General features: G+C 48.5%; 4 protein-coding genes across 5 annotated transcripts; 1 reads left to right on the top strand and 3 right to left on the bottom strand.

Annotated features, from left to right (window-relative positions):
* Window positions 1–89: 89 nt before the first annotated feature.
* Window positions 90–5,750, bottom strand: MLLT11 (MLLT11 transcription factor 7 cofactor). Its single transcript, XM_032843730.1, has 2 exons — window positions 5,329–5,750; window positions 90–604 (listed from the first exon to the last, which is right to left on the bottom strand). The coding sequence occupies exon 2, from the start codon at window positions 596–598 to the stop codon at window positions 329–331; it is 270 nt and encodes an 89-aa protein (XP_032699621.1). The 5' UTR covers window positions 599–604; window positions 5,329–5,750; the 3' UTR covers window positions 90–328.
* Window positions 5,751–6,318: 568 nt separating this feature from the next.
* CDC42SE1 (CDC42 small effector 1) lies at window positions 6,319–12,302 on the top strand. Its single transcript, XM_032843731.1, has 5 exons — window positions 6,319–6,453; window positions 9,610–9,922; window positions 10,467–10,577; window positions 11,283–11,371; window positions 11,663–12,302. Exons 2-4 carry the CDS (start codon window positions 9,869–9,871, stop codon window positions 11,355–11,357), a joined length of 240 nt encoding a protein of 79 aa, XP_032699622.1. The 5' UTR covers window positions 6,319–6,453; window positions 9,610–9,868; the 3' UTR covers window positions 11,358–11,371; window positions 11,663–12,302.
* A 1,420-nt stretch (window positions 12,303–13,722) lies between these two features.
* On the bottom strand, window positions 13,723–16,431 carry CUNH1orf56 (chromosome unknown C1orf56 homolog). Its single transcript, XM_032843729.1, has 2 exons — window positions 15,316–16,431; window positions 13,723–14,522 (listed from the first exon to the last, which is right to left on the bottom strand). The coding sequence occupies exons 1-2, from the start codon at window positions 16,342–16,344 to the stop codon at window positions 14,502–14,504; spliced, it is 1,050 nt and encodes a 349-aa protein (XP_032699620.1). The 5' UTR covers window positions 16,345–16,431; the 3' UTR covers window positions 13,723–14,501.
* A 212-nt stretch (window positions 16,432–16,643) lies between these two features.
* BNIPL (BCL2 interacting protein like) lies at window positions 16,644–25,395 on the bottom strand. 2 transcript variants are annotated; one of them, XM_032843727.1, is made up of 10 exons: window positions 25,227–25,395; window positions 24,307–24,402; window positions 23,831–23,895; window positions 23,143–23,367; window positions 19,617–19,799; window positions 19,343–19,445; window positions 18,933–19,064; window positions 18,045–18,131; window positions 17,759–17,857; window positions 16,644–17,291 (listed from the first exon to the last, which is right to left on the bottom strand). In XM_032843727.1, the coding sequence occupies exons 1-10, from the start codon at window positions 25,268–25,270 to the stop codon at window positions 17,255–17,257; spliced, it is 1,071 nt and encodes a 356-aa protein (XP_032699618.1). In that variant the 5' UTR covers window positions 25,271–25,395; the 3' UTR covers window positions 16,644–17,254. The 2 variants fall into 2 exon arrangements, with proteins under 2 accessions (XP_032699618.1, XP_032699619.1); XM_032843728.1 differs by lacking the exon at window positions 25,227–25,395 and adding an exon at window positions 24,582–24,597.
* Window positions 25,396–26,722: the final 1,327 nt, after the last annotated feature.

The raw sequence follows: 26,722 nt of genomic DNA, 5'->3' as shown, positions 1-26,722 counted from the left end.
ACTCTGGTGCCCTCACCAGGCCTGTTTTCTGGAATTAGTTGGGGCCGTGGGCGGGGGTGGGTGGGGTGGGGTGGGGGGGTGGCGGAATCCCTGTGATCCAATACTCCATTGCTCAAACCCTTTTCTTTGTGGCTTAAGGACTTTTGAGAGAAACTGATAAAATAGATAGATAAATAAATAAATAAATACAACACAACTCTGGCAGATTAATCAGCACCACCTCAACACAACAGAGGGGAGAGAGCAAGATTAATAGGAAAGGGTGGAAAGGAAGGGGCTTGAAAGGGAAGACAGTGACAGCAGGTGCTGGGAAAGAGAAGTCTTGGGCTTAAAGCAAGTCCAATTCAAAGGAGTGGATGCTAGCAATGGGAGCTCTCCAGAAGTTGAAGGTGCTGTATTCAAGGAGGGAATCGCCTTCGGAGTTTTTCTCCTGTTCTCCAGTTGCTTGCCCGGTCATTTTGCCAGCGCTGCTGTCTTTGATCTTGTAGATGGATGTATCTGACAGACCCAGGCCTTCCAGCTCCGACAGATCCAGTTCTGGAATGGGCATCCTCCAGAAAAGAAAGGAGCTGTACTGGCTACTCACAGGATCCCTCATAACTTCCTAGAAAGAAACCACTTGTTAGTCTTCATGCTACAGCAACCTCTTCATGTTCCATGGCCTTTCCTTATTAAAAACTTTACATCCTCATTTCCTCTGTACATGATCCAAGTTCCCTAGAACAAGCTTTGGGACCCCCTACATTTATTACCATTTTTTACCATTTCCTAACTTCTCCCCATCTTGGAATGACTTGTTTCACTGCCTACTTCTTCAAGTCAATTTGGGTCTGGTTTTCAAGGCTTTCTAGAATTTGGCCCCAACCTTCCTAGCAGTAGCACATTCTCTGCTAGTTATGCTCATTCCTGTCCTGCTTAACTTTCTCTACTCTTTGCTTTTTCCCTCTATTCTCTCATCTTTTTTTTTTTTTAATTTACTAGATTCCCAGTTTATTATAAAAGACTATAACCAAGAACAGCAGATGGAAGAGATGCACAAGGCCAGGGGTATAGGGAAAGGGTGCAGAGCTTCCATGCCCTCCCCTTCCATGCAGAGAACAGGTGCACTGTTCTCCCACATCTCCATGTGTTTTCACCAACCTGGAAGCTCCTCTACTCTCCGTCTTAAAATAAGTACCCAAGTTTCAAGACTACTGGAGGAGTCCCTAGAATTCCCTAGGAATTCAAGTCCTTAGAGGAATCTTTCCCCCAAACCCTTATGTTAGTAAATCCTTGACTTTTTCCTGATTTTGGCTTAATAGGTACCTCTAAAAAGGGCTTCCATGACAATTCTGCTTTCTGTTTTCCTCTCTGCCTTTTAAACCCTGCTATAAACTCACCTTTTCCAGGAGAACATCCTTAAACTTACTCAGCTCCCTCTATTCTGTATCTTTCAGCATCTCCACCAACACCCTGTATAGTTTTACCTGACTATTACCAGTTTGGGGCTACAGATCACTGTTATGTGTCTTGAATAGGGATAGTCTCTCTCCTTCAAGAAACAGAGTTTCCCTAAAGGTAAAAACCAGTCGACTTTACACCTTCTTCACAAGTGCTGGGCTTTACACACAATAAGACATTCAAGGCTGCTGATTAATTTTCTCTATTTAATACAATCCATACCTTGCCAAACCCCCCCACACCTATTAGCCCACAGATAAGCCTTAATAGCCTCTATTTCTCTCTAGCCTACCTCTCCTTCAAAACAAAACCCAGGTACTAAAAGAATTTTCCTACGTTCTAACAAGACCTTTTTTTCTCTGATCCCAATGCTAGATTATACCTGAGAGCAAATGGATTGGAAATTCCAGGTAAGGAGAGTAAGAGCTTAGGGGAGCCTGGGTGGCTCAGTGGGTTAAAGCCTCTGCCTTCAGCTCAGGTCATGATCCCAGAGTCCTGGGATCGAGCCCTACATCGGGCTCTCTGCTCAGTGGAGAGCCTGCTTCCTCCTCTCTCTCTCTACCTGCCTCTCTGCCTACTTGTGATCTCTGTCTGTCAAATAAATAAAAAAATAAAATCTTAAAAAAAAAAAAAAAAAAAAGGAGAGTGAGAGCTTAGATTGGAAGGAGAAAAGTCCCTCCTCAGAATTAGATACTTTTCCATGCTTCAAGGAGTGCTCCTATCACCTTTTCTGCTCATTCCACCCACACCCTGATGTTATATGACTATTATATCTCCTTCCTCCTGCTGGTTACTAGCCAAGAGAAGGGGCCAAAGCCTTGGTTGAAATATTCCCAAAGAAGCAGAAAGAACGTTCCATTGCCTCCAAAAATAGAACCCCCGTTTGAAAAGGCCTTCCTCCCAACGCACTCCATTGGCTCCTAGCAGACCTTGAGGCTCATAAATAGTGGCCTTAAATAGGTTCCCAACTGCCTCCATAAAACGTGTTAGGTGAACATGATAACCACTATACTACAGAAATTCTATAACCCCAGATAATGTAAACCATCTCAACTAGGGCCAAAAAAGAAAGCCTTAATCTAGAGCGTGGTTATGTGTGATTGTAGGGGCTTCAGGACTGGAGAGTGGGCAGACTAGGATGTTTTTAATGTTAAAAGTCAATTGTCAATTGCTCTTGCTCTTCTGAGGTTCAGGCTCCAAAATAAACCCTGGGAACTGAGCATTACTCAGCAGAGAAGCTGCTTAGAAGGAGGGTTATGTGGGGACTGGAACAGGGTGGGGGAGCATGTTAGAAAGGTGAGGTCATCATCCTATGATATTCAGCTCTGATCATCTCCACAGTAATTTGCAGAGACATGTACAGAAAGAGAGCTACAAAAAATGGTTGTACCTCTCAGCCTACCAACTCCAGGCTTCAGTCTGGGACTATGGAGATTCCAAGATGCAAACCTCAGGAATCGTCAGTGTTACGGGCTACAGACTGACCACAGGGATTTTTTCCCCTTGTTTTTTCTGATTTCTTTTCTTTTCCTTTTTCTTTTCTTTCTTTCCTTCCTTCTTCCCTCCCTCCCTCCCTTCTTTCCTTCCTTCCTTTCTTCCCCCTTCCCCAAGATTACCAGTTATTTGCCTACCTTGCTGGCTTTTTTAAAATATCCCCTCCCTTACCAGTCCCCTCCACAGCAAGCTTAGTATAAATGCTGGGCACATGTACATTCTTTTTTTCTTTTAAAGATTTTATTTATTTATTGGACAGACAGAGATCACAAGCAGGCAGAGAGGCCTGGAGAGAAGCAGGCTCCCTGCTGAACAAGACCCTGGAATCATGACCTGAGCCAAAGGCAGAGGCTTTAACCCACTGAGCCACCCAGGCGCCCCCACATGTACATTCTTTAAAAAAACAGAATCATAGGGGGTTAAAAGAACATACAATTTTAAAACTAAGAAACATGTTAGGAGTGCCTGGCTGGCTCAGTCGTTGAACTTGATCTTGGGGTTGTGAGTTTGAGCCCCATGTTGGATGTAGAGATTACTTTCAAAATGGAATAAATAAAATAAATATATTCTGGGCTATAACATAGTGTATATTTAGAAAGAAAGAAAGAATGTGAGAAATTATCTAGCGACTTCTGAAGCCTTCTAGGCAGTTGGACCCAGGTCTCATTCCCAATCTGGTCTTTTTTTGCTGTACTGTAAATAGATAGTTACCCACAGTTTTATATAATCCTATACCAATATTCTCAAAACTTGCAAGAATTGTTTTGGTTCCTGAAAAACAGATATTCAGTGGATTAGGTGTTGAATATTCCCAGTGACTCTGATCTGAATGATGAAAATGCAAAAAAGGCAGTAGAGAGCAAGCTAGAATCTGAGACAGGGAAAAAGCTCTTTGACAAACTAACTCCTTTTCTTAAAACCAGAGTATATATAAAAAGTGTCCGAACTATCCCTGAGTGTCTGGAAGAGTGTATCTTGCAATTAAAAATGCTAAAGGAAATTCTATGAAGTATTAAGTCACAAGGCCTAAAATCTCTGGCTATGCCTTGACTCAGAGACTGTACAGTGGGTACAAATGCATTCTAGAAAGACACTCACATCAGCATGTATGGCATTTAAAATCAAGTCAAGAACACTGACTACACAGAAAATTGAAACAAAGCACCATCTACATTACATTACATTCATTAGTAATGAACTTTTGGTATTTAATATAGTATGGATTTAATTTCCAAATTTTGCAAGAGGTCCCTTTCCAGTAAGCTTTCTCTTCCCCTCCCCAAATGTTCTCCACCCATACATACCTCATCTTTCTTTACATTCCTTAAAGGGCTTGGACCACAATATACACTCAATAAATACGTCTTCCTTCATTTTAAATTATCCAGATATTTTAGGCAAAGGTGATTTCTAAATATCACCATCTATTCTTAGAGATACATGATTAGCAAATGTATAGTATAAAAAGACACACTCTGAGCCACAAAGACACACCCAAATACCCTTTGTCTAGACCCTCTGTGGGAATCCAAGGCCTGCCCAACAGGGCCTTGCTGTGTCATGCTGCCACCTTAAGGGGGGGTAGGGAGGAGGACAAGGGATGGTGGTTGGAGGGGATGGAAGCTCTCTGGCATCTCATTATATTTGCCTCATTCTGGTCTTGGATTTTCCTGTTGGCCATGTCCTTCCCTCATCTACTCCCAATGAGCTGCAAATAAGCCTTTCCAGAATCTGGGACCATATGCACCTTTTCTGGGCTGTACTGTTTTCAAAATGGGATCAGGCAATTCTCCAACACAACACAAAGGACCCCACCTTCCTACTTCAAGCTGCCTCTTTCTTTGGAACAAAGGTTTGTTACAGGGAGTGGGAGACTGTTATCTCACCCCTTCTGCAAATTCCCTCCTATGGAGACAAATCAGTTTGGGGTGAAGGTAGACACACAATGGAACACGATGGGGGAAAAAAAAAGTAAATATGGGGAAGTACAGGTTAGAGCAATACAGGAAGACTAGGGATTCATCAAAAAACACACAAAAAATTAAACATTCATCAAAAAAATTATAGCTTGAAAAAGATACAGATAACTGAGGATAATAAAATACATAAGACAAATTATAGGAAAATAGATAAATGCTGAGAAATGATAGCTACATGTATATTGTTAGAAATTATTGTTAGAAATTAATGTCTGTGGATTAGAAGGCAAGGATGGAGATCTTAGCAAAGAGATAGAACAAGGGGACCAAAAAACCATTCATTGTTCATAGCGCCCCCTTCTCTCCTCTTGAGCTGTCCCCCAACCTTATCCTTATTTAGGGTCTTCAACCTAACCAGAAGCAGCTACTCTTCTATCTTTGCAACCCCTTGCCCCCCTTCCCTCAATTAATTTACCTGTTATCAGTGAATTACTAGTGTGTTCCAAAGATGCAAGGAGTACCTCGGGGCGGGGGAGGGGGGCTCCGGCGTCTGCTCTGGGCTGGAGAAAAAGAAAGCTGTTTGGGCTTTGACGGCTTTGTCTTCTCACTCCCTCTCCCTCTTCTGTGGCAGAGTCTATCTGTTCAGTCTCCCCCTGCAATGCAGCCCCTCCTAAGAAGGGCGGAAAGACTCCCCGCCCCCTCCTTGCCTGACTCGGCTAATTCAAATGATAGGTTCCAGAACACTTTAGGGAGGGAGAAAGGATTAAAGCATCTCCGTAGGCTTATTGGTCGGCACAATTATTCCCGAGCTCTTACAGCACCCCCATGCTGACTGGGGTGCAATGAATGAGCAGTTAATTGTCCCCTAATTTTAGGGTTATGGATTAAAAAGCTTAGCTCTAGATAACAATAGAGGAGTGTCCCCTTATTCCCCAATTTAAGGATTTCAAGTTACGAAGTGTTTTATTTTTGAGAATCAGAAAAACCCTCCACCCCTCCCTCCAATCCCTACCCTCCTCTGGCGGCTCGCCTCCGCACCCTCACAATGAGTAAACCTAGCCCCGTTCCACTTTGGGTAGAGCACGAGAGAACTTGGGTGGGGGGTATGTGTGTGTGGGGAGGGTGTGTGTGTGTGTTGGGGGGGTGCCCCCGCGAATCTCTCAACTTGGCTGGCTCCGGGGGGTCGGGGGTGCTCCTATTAGTTTTGCCCCGCAAGGCCTGGCGCGCAAAGGGGACGTGCTACTGCGGACTGCGCAGCTCCGGGGTCCGGCTCAGGAGAAAGCCCCCGCGTGGGCTCCATGTCCCCAGTCCGTGCAGCAGGGGCGGCGGCCGTCGGGGGCTGCGAGGCCCCCTCCCACTGCCCCGCGCGGTGCAGTGCCTCACCAGTCCAGCGGGGAGCAGTGCGCCCAGCTCTGGTCCGGACGGGTTTCGTAATCGCGTCGCCGCCGTTTCCGCCCTGAGCCAGCCCCACCTCTGCCGGCCCGCCCTCGGCTCCCCCGCCGCGCCGCGGAGCCAGGCCGGGAAGCCCACACTGGAGGGCCCGACGCCGGAGCCCCCCCCACCCGCCGCAGCCGCACGCCTCGATGCGGGAGCGCTGCAGGTGAGACCGCCGCGTGGGGCCCGGGCCCGGGCGCCCCGCCTGCGCTGAGGGGCGGAGGCGCACCGGATGCTGGGGGTGGGGGAGGAGGGAGGCCGCGGAGATGCTGGGTCGGGGGGGGAGAAGGGGCGCGCTCCCCGAGACACAGTCTCGGTCCCCTCCACCGTTCGTGTGCTGCTCAGGCCGAGGCCGCTGTAGAGGGCAGGAAGGGACTGGGGTGTCGGGGTGCTGGGGGGGCGTCGGGAGGCGAGAGGGGGAGAAGTTCTCCTCGAGACTCACTGAACTCCGTGGTGGCGTGGGCCGGACAGAGCGAAGCCCAGTTGGGTCTTGGAAGGGCTGAGTCTGAGCCCGAAGCAACCACGGAAGACAGTGACAGAATCCGAAAAATTCACAGCAAGATCCCAATCCTGGTTCAGCTTTGGAAGGAGCGGAGGATTTCTGGGTAGAGGTGGGGAGTGGGCAGAAATGGAGTCTGTGGGACTGAATCTGCTGGGGAGGGAGCTTAGGGCCCAGCCCTGTTTGCTTGTATGTGCCCCCCCCCCACCCCCGCAAGACCTTTCTTGTGGGGGGAGAACAGAGTTTGCTGGGGCAGATGCCTGTCAGTTGAAAAGTGCGTGTCCGCCTACTTCTCTGTTGCCCCTCAGCACCCCTCCACATCTGGAGGTCTCCACAAGGAACCAGCTGCAGCCCCGGGCTTGGAGCCAGAGTTGCCCACTCTGTTCTCTCCATTCTCTTTCTCTTTCTCTTTCTCCAGCTGCTTCTTGTGAAGGCTTGTCGGGCAGCGGGTTGGAGGCCTTGAGGCTGAAGGCAGCGGGACCGGGAAAACCGGTTTCAGGCTAGGACAGGACCCGGGAACTACCTCTGTACATCCTTCCTCTCTGGAACCTTTCTCCCATCCCTCCTCCTGCTCACTCCCCAATAGTTTGGAAGCTCCCTAAGCCCCAATGTGACCTTGGTGTCTCCTAGCTCCCTATTTCACCCTTCCTGTTTGGGACTCTGGCCCAGTTCTCAGTGCTACTTGTCTGTCAGGATAAGGCCTTACATAGTCCAATCCTGATTCCTCCTGCTGTTTTCCCAGCCCCTTCCCCTCCCCTGGGGGTGGGTGGGGGGCCTAAAATCGTGGGCTTTGAATTTGGGTGCCTCTTCTTCCTGCGCTTACCAGCTCAGGACTTCATTTTTCCTCAACCCACTCTTCTCTAGATATTTTTAAAAAGGAGAGTGGCTCTTACTTCCTTTTCTGGCCCTGTCCCCTCACCACCGCCCACATTCACCCTGCCCAGTCTTCTCCACACTCTGACCCCACTGCCAAGTTTCAGAGACCCTTATGTTCTGTGTCCTAGGGAATGGAATTTCCTGGTCACTTATCATCATCATTGGCCCTTTCGTGCCAAGTCCCACATACACTTTTCCTCAACCCAGCTCTGGCTAGGCCCCTGGAAAGGGAACAGAAACGTCCTTGTTCCCTCCACTGCCCCTTTCCCTCCCTCTCCTCTCCCCTCTTCTCTCCTCTCCCCTCCCACCCTCCACTTCTGTCCACTCAGCTTTGTTCAGAACGAGTGTTGGGAGAGAGTCCATGCTCTGTACAGTCTGTCTGGTGGTATTGGGGGTTTCCTCTGATTCTTCATTGTTTTCTTCATTCCCCCGCCTGCAACCCTTACCAGCTGCCACCACCACCATTGCGACAAACCCTGTGACTGACTGACTGACTTCCCCACTGACCACAGCTCCCCTCTCTGGACGCTGTGTTCTGACTTCCGCCCTGTCTCATTACTCCTCCCCTCCAGTGGTGGGAAGGGAAGTAAGCCAAACCCGAGGCTTCTGGGTTCTTCTCTCCCCTTCAGGCTGTATCTCCGTGTGCCTGTGATCTCATCCCAGGGTTATTAAAAAAAAAAAAAATCCTCTCAGTTCTTAGATGAGTTTAGGATGCCAGAGCATTGGGGTTCCAGGCCTGGAAAGGAGGGAGATTCCTGTTCATGCTGGAGTGTAATATTTGTGAAACTGCCCTGTTTTGAATCTTTGAGGTTGTCTATATCATAGGCCTGGGGAAGTGCAGTGAGCACAGAGGAAACCCAGATGGGCCCTAACCTGGCTGGCAGTGAGGAAAAGGGGAGGAAGTTCTTCCTTGGACACTAACGCTGTTATAAAGTTCCTTGTGTCTGGTTGGCTGATGAAGCTTGGGAATGGAAGTGGTGAGAAGGGAGGAGAAAACAGGTTCCAGCATGAGGGGAGGAGGCAGGTGGGGAGGCCTGGGCCTTATGGGGCGTGAGGCAGAGCAGAGGGGCACGATAGGACATGGGAAGAGGGTGGGGAGTCCGGAGAAAGATTCCTCGTGGAACAGATGACACCAAGTACACGTACCTACAACCAGTGTGCAAATGGTCTGTACCAGACACACATGCACAGAAATGGCTGTGCCACCAGAGTGCACACACAGGTGGACACACAGGACACAGATAAACAGGCTGCAGACAGCCTTCAGGAAAGATCTCAAGGTCAAGTAATAAAGGAACTGTTGGGTGGCTTCTGGGAGAGGTTGGATCTCAGCTGAGGGAAATGAGGAGGAGCAAGGTCAGGGAATGGAGAGGGAAGAAATTCCTCAGTGTAGGAAAAGTCTTTTTTGAGGTCCAAACTGCTGCAGTTAGTCACCCACAACCTGGGCAGTCAAGGTCGCAGTCTTAAAGAAAATCTAGATGTTCAGGGTAAGGTAAGGAAAAAGGGAGGAACAAGGGCGGAGGTCTTGTTTGTGAGAACGAAAAACCACCATTTCCTCTTCAAAGTCACTTAACTGCCCCTCCCTTTCTGCCCTAAAACCGGGGAGAAGGAACGTGGGGCTTGTAGCACCCCCAAACTGTGCTCATTTCTGCCACTAGCCTTTGGCCTCTCCCATCCTCGCCCTAAATGCTTCTGTCCTCTTCCTCTCTCTTGGTTCCAGCAGCTGCAGCGCCTCTACCCCTTGGTGCCCTTCTGGATCTTTTCTTTCTCTGGGAGTCAAACTGGGAGGTCCTTCTGTTTAGAGGGGTTAGTGTTGGGTGCAGGATTTGGACCTTCAAGGGAGAATGAGAAGATCTGGCCTCATCAGGAGGCTTGTCAAGGAGGGAGACATGGTAGAGGTGGGATTTCTCACTAACTTTCTTTTCTCTTCACTTTCTGCTCATCCAGGGTTCTGCGTCTGAGGAATACATAACCTCGTGCCTGCCTGCTCAGCCTGCCTTGGCCCTGCTGACCCCTCAGTCTGAGACGCTGACCCTCCCTGCCCAGCCAAGGGTACCTTGGACACTGCTGTCTCCAGACTCGTGCGGCTGAGTAGACTCAGGCTGTTGTCACACCTGAAGGGACGGAAGAGTGGGCAGTCAAGGCACCAGAGCAAGAGCCCTCTGGGGCCTCAGGCAGAGGAGTGAAACTGGAACCATCAGGGAACATGAGTGAATTTTGGCACAAATTGGGTTGCTGTGTGGTAGAGAAACCCCAGCCGGTGAGTCCCCCAGCCCCGACCCCCACCCTGGTGCACAAAGAATCTAGTTACCCGGGCCTGTGAGGCAGACACACCACCTATGATCTGGTGCCTAGAAGGCACGCTGCTTGCTTCCCTCTCCTTCAGGATAGTCTCTCTGGCCAGGCAGGTGTGTACTTAGAATCGAGGGGGACTGCGTGATGGTGGAAGTGAATTGTCCTAGCTATCACTTCCTGTTTTTGTCCATTCTCACTTGGGCAGGGGTTGTAGGTGGAGCTTAATACCTGTCAGTTTTTCCCATTGTTTCCTCATCAGCCAGAGGTGACTTGTATATGTCCTTTCTTTGTCTAGTATTCCCTCTGCGGGCCCCTGCACTCACCACCCTCCCTATGTCCTTTCTGTGTTTATGTTATTCCACACTTGGCTTTCATACCCTAGTGATTTCCTTGTTGTGATGCCACATACCCTTGCCCATTGGGCCCTTAGCTCTACCCCTAGTGATTTTCAGGACTCCATTCCCTTATTCCAGTTGCAGACCTAACTCCCCCCTGTCTTCTCTAAACAGAAGAAGAAAAGGAGACGAATTGACCGGACCATGATTGGGGAACCGATGAATTTTGTCCACCTGACTCACATTGGCTCTGGGGAGATGGGGGCCGGAGATGGACTTGCCATGGTAACAAGAGAATGGGGAGAGAGTGATATGGGATTGTGGCCTAGAACCTTTCCCCTTTGCTGAAGTGTGAGCTGGGGACATGGTAAATACCCGGTGGGGAAGTAAGAAGCTAGGATTCTAGTCCTGGCCAACAGCTGCACAAACCTGAGACCTGGCATTTCAGGTCTCTGGCGTAGGCTCCCTTATTTTTACACTTAGCAGATTGTTCTTCATCAGGGTGGGGAATATATATGACCCAGGAGTTATTTGGAGGGCTTTTGCCAACAACCAAAACCCTTCTGTTAATTAAGAACTGCTATTCCAGTGCCATAGTAAGTCATATCATGGCTGGGTATGTTGAGGCAGGAAGAAGGCTGCACACTCCTGTTCTAAGTAACGCCAGATACTCTCTTCTGCTCTCAACATAAGGGAAATGGGCCTGGACATAGTGAAGGAGGCTTTTCACTGATTGCAAAACTCAGAAAAATATGAGAGTCCTTCGTGAGAGGACTTAGTAGTCGAAGACCCATTTTATCTCACCCTCATGAGAGTCAGTATGAAGGGAGACTTTGAGACTTCCTTGGAAGAATGGCTGTTGGTTTTAACCTTTTCAGATTGACTTTATTGCCAGGGAGATGGGGTGAGCCTCTTCATGGAGGGCACAGGGGAGATTGCTTGTGTGATACCTGGACTTGGGGTGAGGGTCTCCCATGTGCTTTTTCACAGACAGGTGCAGTTCAGGAGCAGATGAGATCCAAGGGAAACCGAGACAGGCCATGGAGCAATTCTAGGGGATTGTAGCTCCAACAGAAACGGTGAGTGAGTAGAGAAACCTGTTCAGTACCTCCAGCCCCTGTCAGCATCCTGATGCCTTACCTCGGAACCCTGATCTCTGCCAGAATGGGAGGTGAGAGGAGGAAGAATGAATAAGAATGGAGGGGTCAAGAATTTTGGATGTAGAAAGGCAGAGAGAGAGGGAGGTGCAGACGGAAATCGAGAGAAGAGCTCCCTGGAAATAGTCTAGAGTCTGTGCTAGGTGGTGCCTTCTCCCTGACTGCCTCAGTTTTCCTTGAGGCTTATCTTCCTTCAATTTCTTTTATAATCAGGTTCTGCTGTCTGAAGCCTCTGCTCCATGTCCAGCCCAGAAGAGATGGTGCCCCCTCCTCGAACCAGTGACCCCAGGGCCCCTCTTTTCCCTTTTTGCCTATTAGTGCCTCAGAAGGCTTGGGGGCTGGACTCCCTCTCTTCCCTCTGGCTCTAGCCCCTCCTGGAGATGGGCTCAAGGCAGCAGGACTGACCAAGTGACTACTGGTTGGCCAGAGGAGCTCAGCTGAAGCCCTGGACACTCTCAGATCTGAGATAGGAGTTTTCTGGGAACATGGAAGGTGTTCCCTTCTCCTGAATGACGATCTAGGTGCCATCTGTTTTTAAACTCTTAACCTGGAACTCCTTAAATGGGGTAGGTGGGTGAGATTACCAAAGCTGAAGCCGGCTTTGCCGAGAAGCTCCTTACCTCCCTGCCCTTCTCCATTTTCCTCCTGGAATGAACTGAAACAGATGTCAAGCAGGGGTAGGAGGGTGACCACTGCCTAGTCTATCTATTCTTTCTCTTTAGGTCCCAAAACTTAAGCTCTATTTCTCTCTGCCACTACCAGCTCTTTCTCCAGGAGGCCTCTAACCCTGTTTCTGCAGCATTGTGAGTTCTCCAACATCTTTCTTTTTAAATTAATTAAAAGTTTAATTTAAGATGAGTTCTCTTAATTACCCCCCTCCTTCTACTACCTCTGCCTTCAGCCCTACCCCCGTTAGGAACCTTATTGTTTCCCACTGAATGAAACCTAAGGTAAGAAGTGGGTCTTAACCTGATGGGATCCCATTTAAGTCTTGGGGACCTGGCCTGCCCTCTGCCAATCTCCCTGCTGGTTCAGGTGAGGAGGAAGAGGGATCTGGAGAGAAACTCAGAATGCTGCAAAACTAAGAGGTATGTCTGAGAATGTACATCCTAACCATTGAGGATGAGAGGCGTGGTAGGTTAAAAACAATCTGTGAGGTTAGGGATGTTAGATCCTCACCGCATGGGAGCAGGGAAACCTTCAGAGCAAGGATTCTCAACCTAGGCACTTCTGACATTTGGGTTGGATAATTCTTTGTAATGAGGGACTGTCCTGCGCATTATAGGACATTCAGTAGGGTGTCTGTCCTAGTTACGACAGCCAAAAATGCGCCCCCGGTATTGCCAAATGTCTCCTAGGAGGCAAAATCACCCCTAAGTGAGAACCACTGCTCGAGAGTCAAGGTATTTTTCTCCAAAGTGTTTTCCCCACCCTACTCTCATCCCATCCTTCACCCTAAGCCTGAGCCACAGATGAACCAGGCCCTCTTGCAAAGTAGGCTTACTAGGGCCGCACACAATGTCGAAAACAGCCCTTTATTCAGTGTGTTGCTTGTGGTTTGCATGGGTTCGTGTCTCTGCTGGATTGTACTGTTCTCCATTCTTCTTTGGAGGAGGGATTCCTGAAGTGTGGAGGCATGAACTGAGCATGGTGAGGTTGGGGAAGGGAGGGAGGAAAAAGGAGAGCCATAGAAACCCAGGCTTATCCTTTGCAAACTTTAAGCTCCATTTCTGTGTCCTAGTCCTAGAACCAGACACAAATAAGACTCAGGGAGTTTTGTCTGAAGACCAGGTCCCACTCCCCACCTGGCTGAAGAGTCTGTGTTAGGTGGGAAAATATTGCAGGAGGAGGGTCTTTAGGCAGTTTGTTTTCTCAGGTGTTTTTTTTCTTTTGGCCCCTTCCCTCAGGGTGGTTAGAAAGGCAGAACGAGACCGGTGAGCTCCTTCCGGCTCTTGACTGAGAGGATGGGGGTCTCTCATTAGCTCAGCAACAAGAAGCATCCTATTTGATGGTGAAGGTGTCAGGAAGGTGGGAAGTAGGATACACTCTGCTGAGTCCACCATCCACCCAGTTTGCCCTACCTACAGTGACAGGTTCTGATCTTGTTCCAATTTCAGTGTATTTCCTGCCACTTTTCAGGGTCTAAGATTGGTCATACATTCCCAGTTTCCTCTGTTCCAGTGTAGCTAGTTGTTCTGAAAGTAGCTCATAGGTTGTCCTCAAGTCGCTTAAGAGCCTGAGGGTTATATTCAGTCTGAAGGAGTCCTAGGGGAGAAGGATGGGGGGACTCATGGACTCTGGTCACCACGCTCTACCACCTTATCCTAATGCCTCTTCTTTGGCCACAGTCCTTGGTATTCTCTTGCCTTTAGCTACCTTTTCTAACGTGTATGCTACCATCACTTGAACTGTATTTAAGAGTGATGGCAACGGGTTTGAGAGTCATAATTTATATTAAAAATGTGTTGGACTTTTAAATACATTTTTCAAATAAAAAATGTTTAAGCAAAGTAGTTGAAGAGTATTCACTACAGGCATGTTTGGGGTCAAAGGATAGATACAGTTGATGAAGGTAACTGCTAAAAAGTAGCTGACGTGGAATTCTGTGCTATCTTCGCCCTTCGCAAGGACAGAAGGCCAAGTATTGTGAAGGCAAGGAGAAGACCACCAGTATCTTCCAAGGGCTCAACTCATTCTTCCTGTTCCCTCCTCTTGGCATTCATCTGAGATTTTTCAAGTCTTTAAACAATCACTTGTTTAAAAATGACTTTGGAAATGAAGCAGAGGAGGAACATCAACATTATGGAGGGGGGGATAAAATATGCTGGGGGACAAGAGGAGGGATCAGGCCCAATGCTGCTGGTTACACATTTCAGTTTTAAGGTTCAAGAGATTTCTGGTCTCCACCTCAGATACCTCTGTAAAAAGACACAAGACCAAACAATTTTTTTTTCTAGTTTTGTTTTTCTGTACTAAAAATATCCAGTGGGTGCTGGGATCGAAAAGGGTGGAAAGGTTGAGATGCTGAAACCTCTTGCAGATGAAGTGGCCATTACCTGCGGTTTTTCTCTAGCTGGGTGAGGAAACAAAATAAAAAGAGAAAATATTACAACTATATCTATATTCTTTTCCCTTCCTTGCTTTGTCTCCCTCCCCAAAAGCCCTCATTCCCTCAACACCACTGACTGTCCCGTTTGTGCTACCTTTTTATACTGAATTAACGGTATTGAATACCCAAGGAGAAAGATAAAAACTAGCAAAATGACAGGCCACGTGTACTATTTTATTGTCCTTCTCCCCAAAGTTCCTGAAACCCTGTCAACTGAGAATTTTTTATCCAATCAGAGCCTTTGGTAATTCATTTGGTAAAGGCAGAGGACTACCCTTCCTGAAGAATTCTGAAATTGCTGGAAATAATCCCAGGAGTCCTTTGGGATAGTGGTGGTCAGGGGCATCAGCACTAGTGTCAAACAATCCTGTTGTGACTGTCATTTACTAGCTTTGTAAACCCCCATTCCTTCTGTGAAGTGGGGATAATTACACCTCACAGCATTGTGAGGATCGATCCAGGTAGAGCGTACATAGTAAGACCTCAAATACTGGCTGTTGTTACTATTAAACTATTAATAAGCTGAGAACTATTAATATCTTCCATATCTATGATCGGCTTCAAGAATTGTTGATACAGCTATAATTCTTACGATTTGGGCCATAATCCTCCCATGACCAGTAGTACATGTTGTCCCATTAACCAACCCACAGTTGCTCAAGAAACAGGTGGAATCAGCAGCCAAAGATGTGAGTAACCAGCATATTACACATCAGCGGGGAAACTAGGTAAGTAACACTTCATGCAAACAACTTACTGGTTCCATCTCTGTGAACACTGCAGACAGACTGTTCCAAATATCCTCCAGCCCGATCCTGACCCGTCTCCAAAAAGCAAGGGCTGGACTGGGGCTGGGGCTGGGGCCAAAGAAGAGGAAGGGTGTAGGTCTGATTCTAGAGCTGAGAGTGGGTGTGGGAGTGGTGGTGGTAGTGGTGGTGGTAGTACTGGTGGTGGTCTGAGTGGTACAGCTGGTGTCAGAGCAGAGGCTGGAGTCCAGAGGGCACTCCTCCCGAAGCCGGTTGCACGGACATTTCTCATAGGTACATGGCCGATGCTCTGTACGGAGTTGGTTCAGCGCCCCAACTCGAAGGCGCCCAGAAAGGCCCTGCAGCTTCCCAGACCGGGTCCGACTCATGGTGCCTGACTGGCAGTGGCAGTGCCACGGGCCCCAGGGCATCAGCACCAGCCTCAAATCCTCGGGAGGGGGCATGGCCGTGTGCGAGAGCTGCTGCCACCGGTTAGGGGTGGACCCGGCCATGGACCACTGGCTCATGGTACTGTCGGGGTGCTGTATTTCCCCCCCAGTAGGCTGCCAGGTGTTGGCCGGCACGTCTGAAGACATCCTGATCTCCCCCTCCTGGGTATTTGCTTTAAACTTCGAGCTGGGCACCCTCGCTGTATTGTAACCCCTGCTGAGAGACGCTGCAGTGATGTTATTCTTTCTGGCATTAATAACAACCCCCTCTTCCAAAGACTCATCCTCCTCGGCCGAGGACACAATCGACTTGCTGACGCCTGTGGCCACCGTGGAGGCCAAGAGCTCCGCAGCAGCCGGGCCTGCTAGGCGCTCGACAGTGGATCCGACGTCATCCTCATCCTCCATTGTTACCTTCATCCTCCTGGGGCCACCGGTCCGGAGGGTGGTCCGGTAGTGGCGGGACATAGGGACCCCGAAGCGGAAACTGACCCGCTGGGTCTCGGTGGAAGTCAGGCCTTGGGCCCCCGCCGCCCGGGGCCCCAGACTCAGCAGCAGGGCCCAGAGCAGCGCTCCGGCGGCGGGGACCATGGGGCCGGCGGGTGTGCGGCTGAGAGGGAGGCCAGCGAGGGAGGCCGGGACTCCTACCTTCTCTCCCTCCCTTCTGCTCGCGACCCAGCGGGTCGTTTGAACCGCGGCCTGCGGATGGGGAGGGGAGAGGGGGCCTCGTGTGCGCGCGCCACGCCCCTCCCCCGGGCCCTCGCGGAGCAGCCCCCAGGGCTGAGATAAAAAACCGAGGAACCACCTCGGCCAGAACGCCGTGCCGGAACCAACCGACGCATTGTGATGCTATGGGCCTAGGCAAGTAGGGCACTTACTCGGAGCCGGGCTTAAACCTCGCATCGCAGTTTATTAACCGCTACGGATCGGAATTTACTAAAGAGGACAAAAGTACAAGTTTTGAAAGCACTCCTTCCCCGACCCACAGGCAACAGCTGTGACAAAGAAGGGAGCTGCAGTTCTTCCAGGTTTAGGGAGCCGACTCCCGGTTCCCAGCAGGCTGCGCGGTGAGTTAAGCCCTGCCCTCCCCTCCACCTCTCACTGAGCTTCACAGACTGCTAGCATGCCCCGGGTGGAAAGGGTCTCAGCACCTTCACTTACAGGGGAGGAAAAGGACACTCAGAGAAATGCGGTTATATTTGCCAAGATTCTGCAGCTGAAGCAGGACCAAACCCCGCAGCCTTCCCCATTCCCCTACAAGATGCCACTACATGCACCCCTATAGCTGAATTGATGATCACTGGGCAGATGAGGTTCCAGACTTTGGAGCCCTGCTTTGAAGGCACGGTCATGAGAGGAATGAGACCCCAGGGAAATGTGAAGGTCCTGTGGTACTGGGGTTGAGGAGGAGGTGGTTTAGGGAACAGCCCAGATGTTTCAGGGTTAGAGCATAGGCAGATTAATCTTTGCTTGGTTCTAAGGCCCTTGATTCTTTTCTTCCTCAGGTCCCTCGTGAGCCATGGAGCTCCCGGTCCAGCCTAGGAGAGAAAAACAAAAAAATAGGACCTGGGTTTTACTCACTGGTTTGGGGACAGAAGCCAGAGAATTGGAAGAGTCAAAAGATTGGGTGCTTGAACTGGTGGTCATCAGGCTCCTTTGTCCCCTAGGCCCTCCCCACTGGGTATTTTCTCCGCTTTACTGCCCTTCTTGACTTCTTAACTTCTACGACTAAGTTCTGTGCTGTGAATATTCCTTTATTCTCTGATGCCTCAGCACTTATATGTATAGTTTTTTTTGTTGTTGTTTTATTTTTTTCCTTTGTTCTTGTTGGATGCAGGCCTTAATTTCTTCTCTGGGTGGGCACAGTTTTCCCAGATACAACGAAGCATCTAGAAGCAGGGCCTCTATCTTTTAGTTCCTCTGCATCTCCCCCAAGGCATTAAGAAAGCTGGAACTGGCTTTATACATCCCACCCCAAACTTTTCTCCTCAAGCTCAGGACTCACTGTCTGACAGCTTCAGGGATGTGAACCTGATCCAAGGAGATGAGTTGGGCCAGCTCTCCCAGGCTGTTCAGAAAACGGATCTTTCTTGTAAACTTGGAACTGAAAAGAGAGGAGGATAAACCAGGTTGTCTGTTGTACTGGGAAGAGGGTTCCTGGAGACCCTTACAAAGGGCAATGTAACAAGCAGAGCGTGGTTAAGGCTAGAAAGAGCCAGGCTGGGGAAAAATCTTCTTCATCTTGATTTTGAAAATGGGGGAGAAGACATCCTTGTCCTCAGAGCTGGTACCTGATGAAGGGCCGCAGCAGTGCCAGGAATGCCTTCACGTACCAGGTGGCATGGACAACCACCAGGGCACGCAGGTTCTTCCGGAGCCTGAAGAATAGGAAAGAGATCATTCTACTCTTCTTCTAACTTCATGCTGGAAGAGCAGGTGGGGCTACGTTCTGTGCTTTAACTTCCTTCACGTCTGCAGTTTCTAGATTTCTCCGGCAGTGGGGTCTAGTCCCCCCTCCTTGGCCTGTAATCTGAGCTCCACCCATTGTGTTTAGCCCTTTGTGCTCCTCATTTTTAGGCATTCCTCTTGTCAGAATCCTTCTGCCCCATCTCCCTCCTGTGCCCTACCCTCACAGAAATTCTTGGCTACTCCCCTTTTCCCATGCCTCCCAGGACCAGGACACCAAAAACAAAAAAGAAATGAGCTAGAAAAGTGAGCAAAGGGAAGATGGGGGAAAGAAAAAGGGAAAAGGAACATCTCAGGGAACAAAGCCATATGGGTCAGGTATGGAAGGTGGACAGAAGCAGAAAATGGCAGCCTGGGCAGTAAACTAATTGGTGAGACAGGGAGAAAAGGAAGGGGTATGCCACCTCGATTTACTGGATTTTCACACATGGCCAGTGGCAAAGCTATTATCATTCCCATTATGCAGAGAAGAAAACCGAGTCCCAGGGAAGTTAAGTGACTTGTCCAAGGTAAATGATACAGCAGGTAAATGATAGAGACAAGATCTGAAACCAGGTTTCCCTGACTCTGAGAGTACAGAAGACGGGAGAGGCCTGGAAAGGGTTGGAGAGAGACAAGGAAAAGAGGAAGGGACTAAATGGAACAGGAAAGAATGGAAAGAGGGAAAGAGAAGGCGTAGTGGGAGTTGTGGCCCTCCTGCCCTTATGGCTCACCGCCGGTCCAGAGCGCGGTAACACTGGCGCATCCAGCCCAGAGGTGGGACCTGGGCCCTACTCGTGCCTCCACTCAAGTGAACAAGCAGGTAATTTTCAGCGACCAGTAGCTCCAGAGTTCCCACCATATACCTGGGGGGCCGGGAGGGGACACAACTGTCAGGGAAGGTACATGCTTGGGGTTTGGGGAGCAAGAGGGACAAGCAGGGGGAGCAGCAGAGGGAGAGGGAGAGGATCTCCCCCAAGCAGGGAGCCCAACGAGGTGAGGCTTGATCCCAGGGCCCCAGGATCAGGACCCGAGCCAAAGGCAGACACTCAACCAACTGAGCCATCCAGGCATCCCAGGGGGTTCTTTTTCACTTTTCCCTCCTTAACATCCCCCCTGGAGCCCTTCAGGGCTTCCACCTCACCTGAACAAGTGTTCCATGACATAGGTGTAGTTGGGGATGCTGCTGCTGGGTAGGTAACAGGAAGAGAAGACGATAATGGCGTTGAGGCCATCACCATGGTAACCTGGAGAGGACAGAGGGAAAATTCATTCAGTCAACAACTAGGTATGACAGACAGTACATCTTTTTAGCTTGAAGGACTCTGAGGATTTTAAACCCAGGGACTGAGTTTCCAATTTCGGTATTCTGTTCAGGAAGTCGCAGGTCTTTCCCTGCCACATATCTGAGCAATTACCTCCATGAGAGAGGACTTTCTTATAGAGCTCAATGACAGTCATGTCCACTCTCTGCTCCCGCTGTCCTGTCCGGAACACCCTCCAGTGACGACCATCTTCTCCAGCCACATCCCACACACAACCCCGGCCCAGCCTTTCTGCTGCCTCACTGGCCCCCAGACCCTCTGCCCGGGGCAGGTCATCTGAAAGAGAGGGATGGGGAAGGTTCAGTAAGGCATAGTACAGACCTTCAGTATCTTCTAACTTCCCCAGGTTTCTAGAGTGGATTGCTCTAACCTCTCATTCCTCAGTTTTTTTCTAGGATTCCAGCGCTTAGTTTGTCCAGTGCCTTGCTGGTTTCTCTTTCCTCTGACTCACAATCCTCACTTTTTCACTAGACACCGGGCTTGAGGTAACCCTGCACTATGGTAGGTCCATGACCCTTGCCAGTATTAGTTTTCTTCTAGATTCTTCCTTACTTTTTGTGCCTTTCCTTGGGTGAACTCCTCTGTTCCCGTGTCTTCAATAACCACCAGTAAGGTGATGATTCCAAATTTGCCCCTCTAACCCATGTCCCTAAATGCTTAGAGTGGACACCTTTAGTTTGTGTCTTTCTGTTATCTCCAAGCCACTAGACCCAAGTGTAATTCAAACTCCTACTCTTCCTCCTCTCTCCCATATTTCCTTTCTGGATGAATGACTCCATCCATCTAGGTGGCTGAGAGAGAAAACTGGTATTATCAAAGATTTTCTTCTCTGTCAGCCAACTGGACTCCAGATCTTCTTCTATATTATCTTCACTATATTCTCTTATCAGTCTCTCTACTACTACTGTCCTGATTCAGGTTCTTAGCATTTCTCATCTGGCCTTAGTGCTAGCCTCCTAACTGGTTTCCATGTCTCTAGTCTGTTTACTCCATTTCACCCTCTATCCCACAGCTAGAGCAAGCTTTGTTTTCTACCCTACCTTTCCTACTCAAATGGCAATATACCATACCCACTAATTCTGCATGATCCTTCCATAGCAATGGAAACAGCTGCCTCATCTTAAAAAATGGTTGTCTGTTTGGCTCAGTTGGTGGAGCATGCGACACTGACCCTTGATGGTGGGGTCATGAGTTTGAGCCCCATGTTGGGTGTAGAGATCACTTAAAAAATAAAAATCTTAAAAAAAAAAAAAAAAAGTATTCCAAGGGCACCTGGGTGGCTCAGTGGGTTAAAGCCTCTGCCTTTGGTTCAGGTCATAATCTCAGGATCCTGGGATTGAGCCCTGCATCAGGGCTCTCTGCTCAGCAGGGAGCCAGTCCGCTTGCCCCTCTCTCTCTACCTGCCTCTCTGCCTACTTGTGATCTCTTTCTGTCTAATAAATAAATAAAATCTTTAAAAAAAAAGTATTCTATAACATGGATACACCATGTAAGAATTAATACTCTACTGACAGACCTTTTGGTTGTTTCCAACCTCTTTAGAGCCATTAAATCTGATCATGTTACTCCCTTGATCAAAACCATTCAGTGGCTACCCTACGACTCAACAACTGTACTACTGGGTATTTACCCCAAAGATACAAATGTAGTGATCCAAAGGGGCACCTGCACCCCAGCCAGTCTGCTTGCCCCTCTCTCTCTACCTGCCTCTCTGCCTACTTGTGATCTCTTTCTGTCAAATAAATAAATAAAATCTTTTAAAAAAAAGTATTCTATAACATGGATACACCATGTAAGAATTAATACTCTACTGACAGACCTTTTGGTTGTTTCCAACCTCTTTAGAGCCATTAAATCTGATCATGTTATTCCCTTGATCAAAACCATTCAGTGGCTACCCTACGACTCAACAACTGTACTACTGGGTATTTACCCCAAAGATACAAATGTAGTGATCCAAAGGGGCACCTGCACCCCAGTGTTTTTAATAGCAATGTCCACAATAGCCAAACTATGAAAAGTGCCCAGATATCCATCAACAGATGAATGGATAAAGAAGATGTGGTATATATGTACCAGCCACCAAAAAACAAAAAAACAAAACAAAAGAAACCCTGCCATTTGCAATGATGTGGATGGAACTAGAGGGAATTATGCTAAGCAAAATAAGTCAATCAGAGAAAGACAATTATCATATGATCTCACTGATATGTGGAACTTGAGAAACAAGGCAGAGGATCATAGGAAAAGAGAGGAAAAAATGAAACAAGATGAAACTAGAGAGGGAGACAAACCATGAGAGACTCTTAATCTCAGGAAACAAACTGAGAGCTTCTGGTGGGGGTGGGGAGGGATAGGGTAGCTGGATGATGGACACTGGGTGGGGAGGGTATGTGTTGTGGTAAGCGCTGTGAATTGTGTAATGAATCACAGACCTGTACCCCTGAAGCAAATAACACATTATATGTTAACAGTAAAAAACAAATTAAAGGGGCGCCTCGGTGGCTCAGTGGGTTAAAGCCTCTGCCTTCGGCTCAGGTCATGATCCCAGGGTCCTGGGATCGAGCCCCGCATCGGGCTCTCTGCTCAGCCGGGAGCCTGCTTCCTCCTCTCTCTCTGCCTGCCTGTCTACTTGTGATCTCTGTCTGTCAAATAAATAAAATCTTTAAAAAAAAAAATTAAATAAGTAAGTAAATAAATAAATAAAACCATTCAGTGATTTTTCGTTGCCTACAGGATAAAATCTAAACTCCTCAGTGTGGTAATCCCCATGATTTGACTCCTACCAACATTCAGAAGCCCATTTGAGCTCATCCAGAAGCTCAGGTAACAGCTTGGACATGTGATTGCTGTCTGAAGTCGATGGCAATCTTGTGGCAAACCTGGGAGGTCTGTACTAACTCCAGTCAAGCATCACAGGTGAACTCTAGGATACACAACTGTCAGGGAAGGTACATGCTTGGACTAGAGAAGTGGAGAATTGGTTGGTGTGGGTAAAACTCATACATTTGGTGTCAGAAGTGTTGTGAGTAGAGAAAAAACAGTTTTCCTTAATATTAAAATAGTCATGCTTAATATTTTGAACTCCCCAACATGTCCAACACGCCATGCTCCTACCCAAGTTGATGCTTCTACCTAGAATGCCTCCTCAGCTACCTGATAAAGACCAGCTCAGAATCACCTCTTTTGTGAAGGCTTTCCTAATGCTTCTCAGGCAGAACTGACCTTGTCCTTATCCTTGCATACATCCCTATAGGTATGTAGACCATAATCTTCAACTACACTTACTTGTATATGTGTTAATTTCTTATTAAACAGATAACTCCCTGAGGGTAGGACAATCTTATTTATCCTTATAACTCGGTTCTCACTCAGTAATAGCATATCACAGTCACTCAATGAAAGCTTCCTTAACAAAGGACCCTTCCCATCCTTTACTGACTACTCTCACACTGGATCTACAGACTCTACCTTTCCATTCTGAGGAAATTAATTTTGCTGACCTTACCACTTCGTCCCCACCTAATTGTTTCTAAGTTTAGTCCCATAAAGTCCACCCTGAGCTTCTTTAACTCTAGCTTCTACTTTTACCAGCTCAGGCCTCAGGTTTCTTGCCCACCTTCCCATTCAAATTCATGTCCACTGTCCAGCTGCTCAGAGTCTGAAGGTGTCTCCAATTCGTCTACCTCCAGGTCAGAACTACCATCAGGAGAGGAAGGTACAGAGTTTGTGGGAGAAGTTCCATCGCCTCCAGTGCCCTTGGTCAGATTTAGTCGCAACTCTGGGGCAGAAAGACGCTTCCGCATGGGGCGTGGGCCACACAGGGCTAAAGTGCTGGGTGTACCTGGGGTTGGGATAGAGGGAGAAAAGAATAGAAAAGTCTGTGTTGGCAGGGGAGTTAGGAATTCCTGCATATGATAGTGATATATGGGGTGAATTCTAAAGAACTTCCATGGCGGGGGTGGGGGGTTCCTGGGTGGCTCAGTGGGTTAAAGCCTCTGCCTTCAGCTTAGGTCATGATCCCAGGGTCCTGGGATCAGTCTTGCATCGGGCTCTCTGCTTGGCAGGGAACCTGCTTCCTCCTCTCTCTCTCTCTCTGCCTGCCTCTCTGCCTACTTGTAATCTCTGTCTGTCAAATAAATGAAAAAAACAAAAACAAACAAAAGAAAAACAACCAAAAAAAAAAAAACAAACTTCCACGGCGGCTATTTGGGAAAGTAGCAGTGGAACCACAAGGGAGTGAGGGCAGCACAGCCCTTCACTAGCCTGGCATCAAGAACTTGTGGCCTAGGTTCAAATTTACCTACCTGACTGTGAACCTCTCTCAGGATCATCAGGACCTTCAGAAGGGTCGGCTTCTTCAGGAAGAAATCTAGAGGGGCAAGATTACAAGGGGGGCAGAAATGCAGGTTAAATGAATCAAGCCAGGTATCAGTTTATCAATCCTCTCACCAAGATATGATTTTTTTTTTTTTAAGATTTATTTATTTGAGAGAGAGAGAGTACACAAGCCACGGGGGGCTGGGGTTGGGGGGTGGGAGGGCAGGGAGCATTGAGGGAGAGAAAGAGGGAAGCAGACTCCCTGCTGAGTGCAGAGCCCAAGGCAGGGCTTGATCCTCTGACTCTGAGCCAAAAACAAGAGTCAACTGACTGAGCCACCTGGCACCAGCCCCGATAAAATCTTATCAATCTTACTGCCTCTGTCTTCTTTTAACCCAACCTTCCTTCAAGTCCTAATTTATCATTCCCATCTTCCATTCAGGAGCATCCCTCTGGTCCTTACCTGGGGAATTCTTCATCCTGCCACTCCTCCTTCAGCTCCAGTTCCCCAAGTCTCAGGGATGCTGCTGGGCGCGCTGCCTCGGCATTCTCCCCGGCCCTACAAGCCCCCGGGGGAAGGGATGATCATGAGACAAACTAGGCCGTGTCTTAAGGGAGCTGGGTTGTAGGTAGGAGACTGGAATGAACAGTAATGAAGGTACGGAGCAGAGCACAGGCCTGAAAAAAGATGTGGGCTCTCATCTCCTGAACAGATACCCCTACCACACCCACTACTACCTGGAGACAGTTGAATCCTCCAGTGGGGCTTAGGAGCCAAGGGAAGCTGGGAGGAAAGATGGGACACGTAGAGCTAAGCCTGTTAACCTCTGTGGCATTGCTCCACCTACACAGAGTTGGGTAGAGATAGTCCCCATTACGCCTGGCTGGAACCTGACAGACCTGCCCAGCTGTCACTAGGCAGAGTTGGGGAAGACAGTAGCACCTCATTAAGCCTGCCTTTCCTCCACCAGCTGGGGAGTGGTCAGGGAAAACCACGACAGAGGCAGACAGGTCGGGGAAGACGGTAAGGAGGAAGAGCGAGAGTGATCTGCTGGGAAGGAGTACCGGGACCTAAAATTTCCTTCTAGATCAGCTTTCCAGAGGGCCATTCTCGGGAGTGGGTGTGAGAAAGCAGACAACAAGGGGTCGTTTTATAGACCTGAAATAGAGAAGTTTCCTTTAAAAACAAAACGATAGGGAACTAATCTGAAACCCCCCAGCTCCCCATTTCCTGCCTAGAGCCGCAAACTACCCCTTCCCTGCGGATTCGCCCTTTTGCTGTCATGTCTCTTCCAGGAAGCCGAGAATTGCCCTGGTCAGAGCTCGACAGTGGCAAAATCCCTCAAGACTTGTTTCCAATCAAGTGAGCCAGATCTTACTTACCCAAGGTCTAATGTCTTTTCTCCAGCTTCTTGTGTGGTTCCCATCTTCAGGGTCTTCCTGCCTCCCTCAGCCACTTTGCAGCTGTCCGGGAGCTCCTTGTCCCAGCTCCCCAGCACTTCTGTGTCCTTTTTCTCTGTCTCACTGTTGTTGCTCTTGCCTCCAAGGAGGAGGGAGGTGTGGAAGGGAGGTGTGGAAGGGAGGTAACCTTACCTTCAAACAGGTTTTGCCACCTCCCTTCTTTTCCCTTCCCAAGCAGCAGGTTTGCCCAAAAGAAAACCCTGCCTATGTGGGGGCGGGTTTTAGGGAAGAGAGGACATTTTCTAAAGTGTCTTGTCTTAGGGGAGTTGAGGAAGGCAATTTGTTTTCTCATCCAGACTCCTCATAACTTCTGGAAGCTGCTCTTTAAAAAAAAGAAAAGAAAGAAAGAAAGAAAAAAAGGGGGGAAGGCAATGGTAAAAAAATTTTGGTTTTAAGACTATGCTTATAAAGCATAAGCAAGATTGGAAATGCCGTTATTAAGAGCGCTCTGGAAGAAGAAACGAATGAAAGGCCCAGGATACGGAGAGATGGAAAGGCTGTTGCTCTCCATTCCCCAAAAAAGTTAATGAAGGGAGACATTCCATATGGCAGGAAGAAGGGAGATGAATCTTGAGGAGGCTGAAACCATTATCGGAGGTAAAAAGAGACAATAAGACCCCAAAGAGGAAAAAAAAATGTATTTAATACTTTAACAAAATGCAAAATAAAGTACCCAAGTTACAAAACATAAATTCCTTTGGTTCAGTAATCACACCACTATATTTAACTTCCAATGGCTACAGACATCATCCCCTCAAAGTGAAGTCATACCATCCCCCTCATACTGAAGACATCATGCCAAAACTATCTCACATACCCCACTGTCCAGTGGAACCACAGGCGACGTACAAGAAGCTGGGCTGTGGGGCAGGACGAAGAGGGACCAGTTGGTCTGAAGGGAAAAGGGAGACTCTACACATGCAGAACAAGTTGGTGGGGGAGTTCTCTGCTGGGTCACAATGGGATGAATTATACCCCTGTACATGCTACGTGAGGCTGAGTCCCTTGATAAAATCACATAGAAATATAGACAATTTGGCCACCCCGAGCATTCCCAGGGAGGAGAGAAATGAACAAATACAGAGAAGCCAGGAAAGAGGTGATGGCAACAAGAGGCAGATCACAGAATACCAGAGAATATCCAGTTCAGATCCTTAGTTTTACAGATGGGGCAGATGAGGCCTAGAGAAATGAAGTGTCTCACCAAGAGACACACAGTTCACGGCAGTCGGTGTAAGAACTCCATACTTCCTTTCAACATGAGCAAGAAGAGAATGGGACGGACAAGAAATTGCCGGGCCTCCAAGGCATAGCCCAGAGCTGGGCTCTCACTGCAGTTCTTCTGCCTTTTGGGAAGAGTGCCTATGGGGTCTTAAGGCTTTCCTGGATGTCTCCTGAACTCTTAAGCACCAGGGGTC

Source organism: Lontra canadensis, unplaced genomic scaffold, assembly GCF_010015895.1.
Source record: "Lontra canadensis isolate GAN:19392208 unplaced genomic scaffold, GSC_riverotter_1.0 scaffold142, whole genome shotgun sequence".
Taxonomy (NCBI): Eukaryota; Metazoa; Chordata; class Mammalia; order Carnivora; family Mustelidae; genus Lontra; species Lontra canadensis.
The sequence above is the reverse complement of the archived record's forward strand: the minus strand, read 5'-3'. Positions and strand labels throughout refer to the sequence as shown.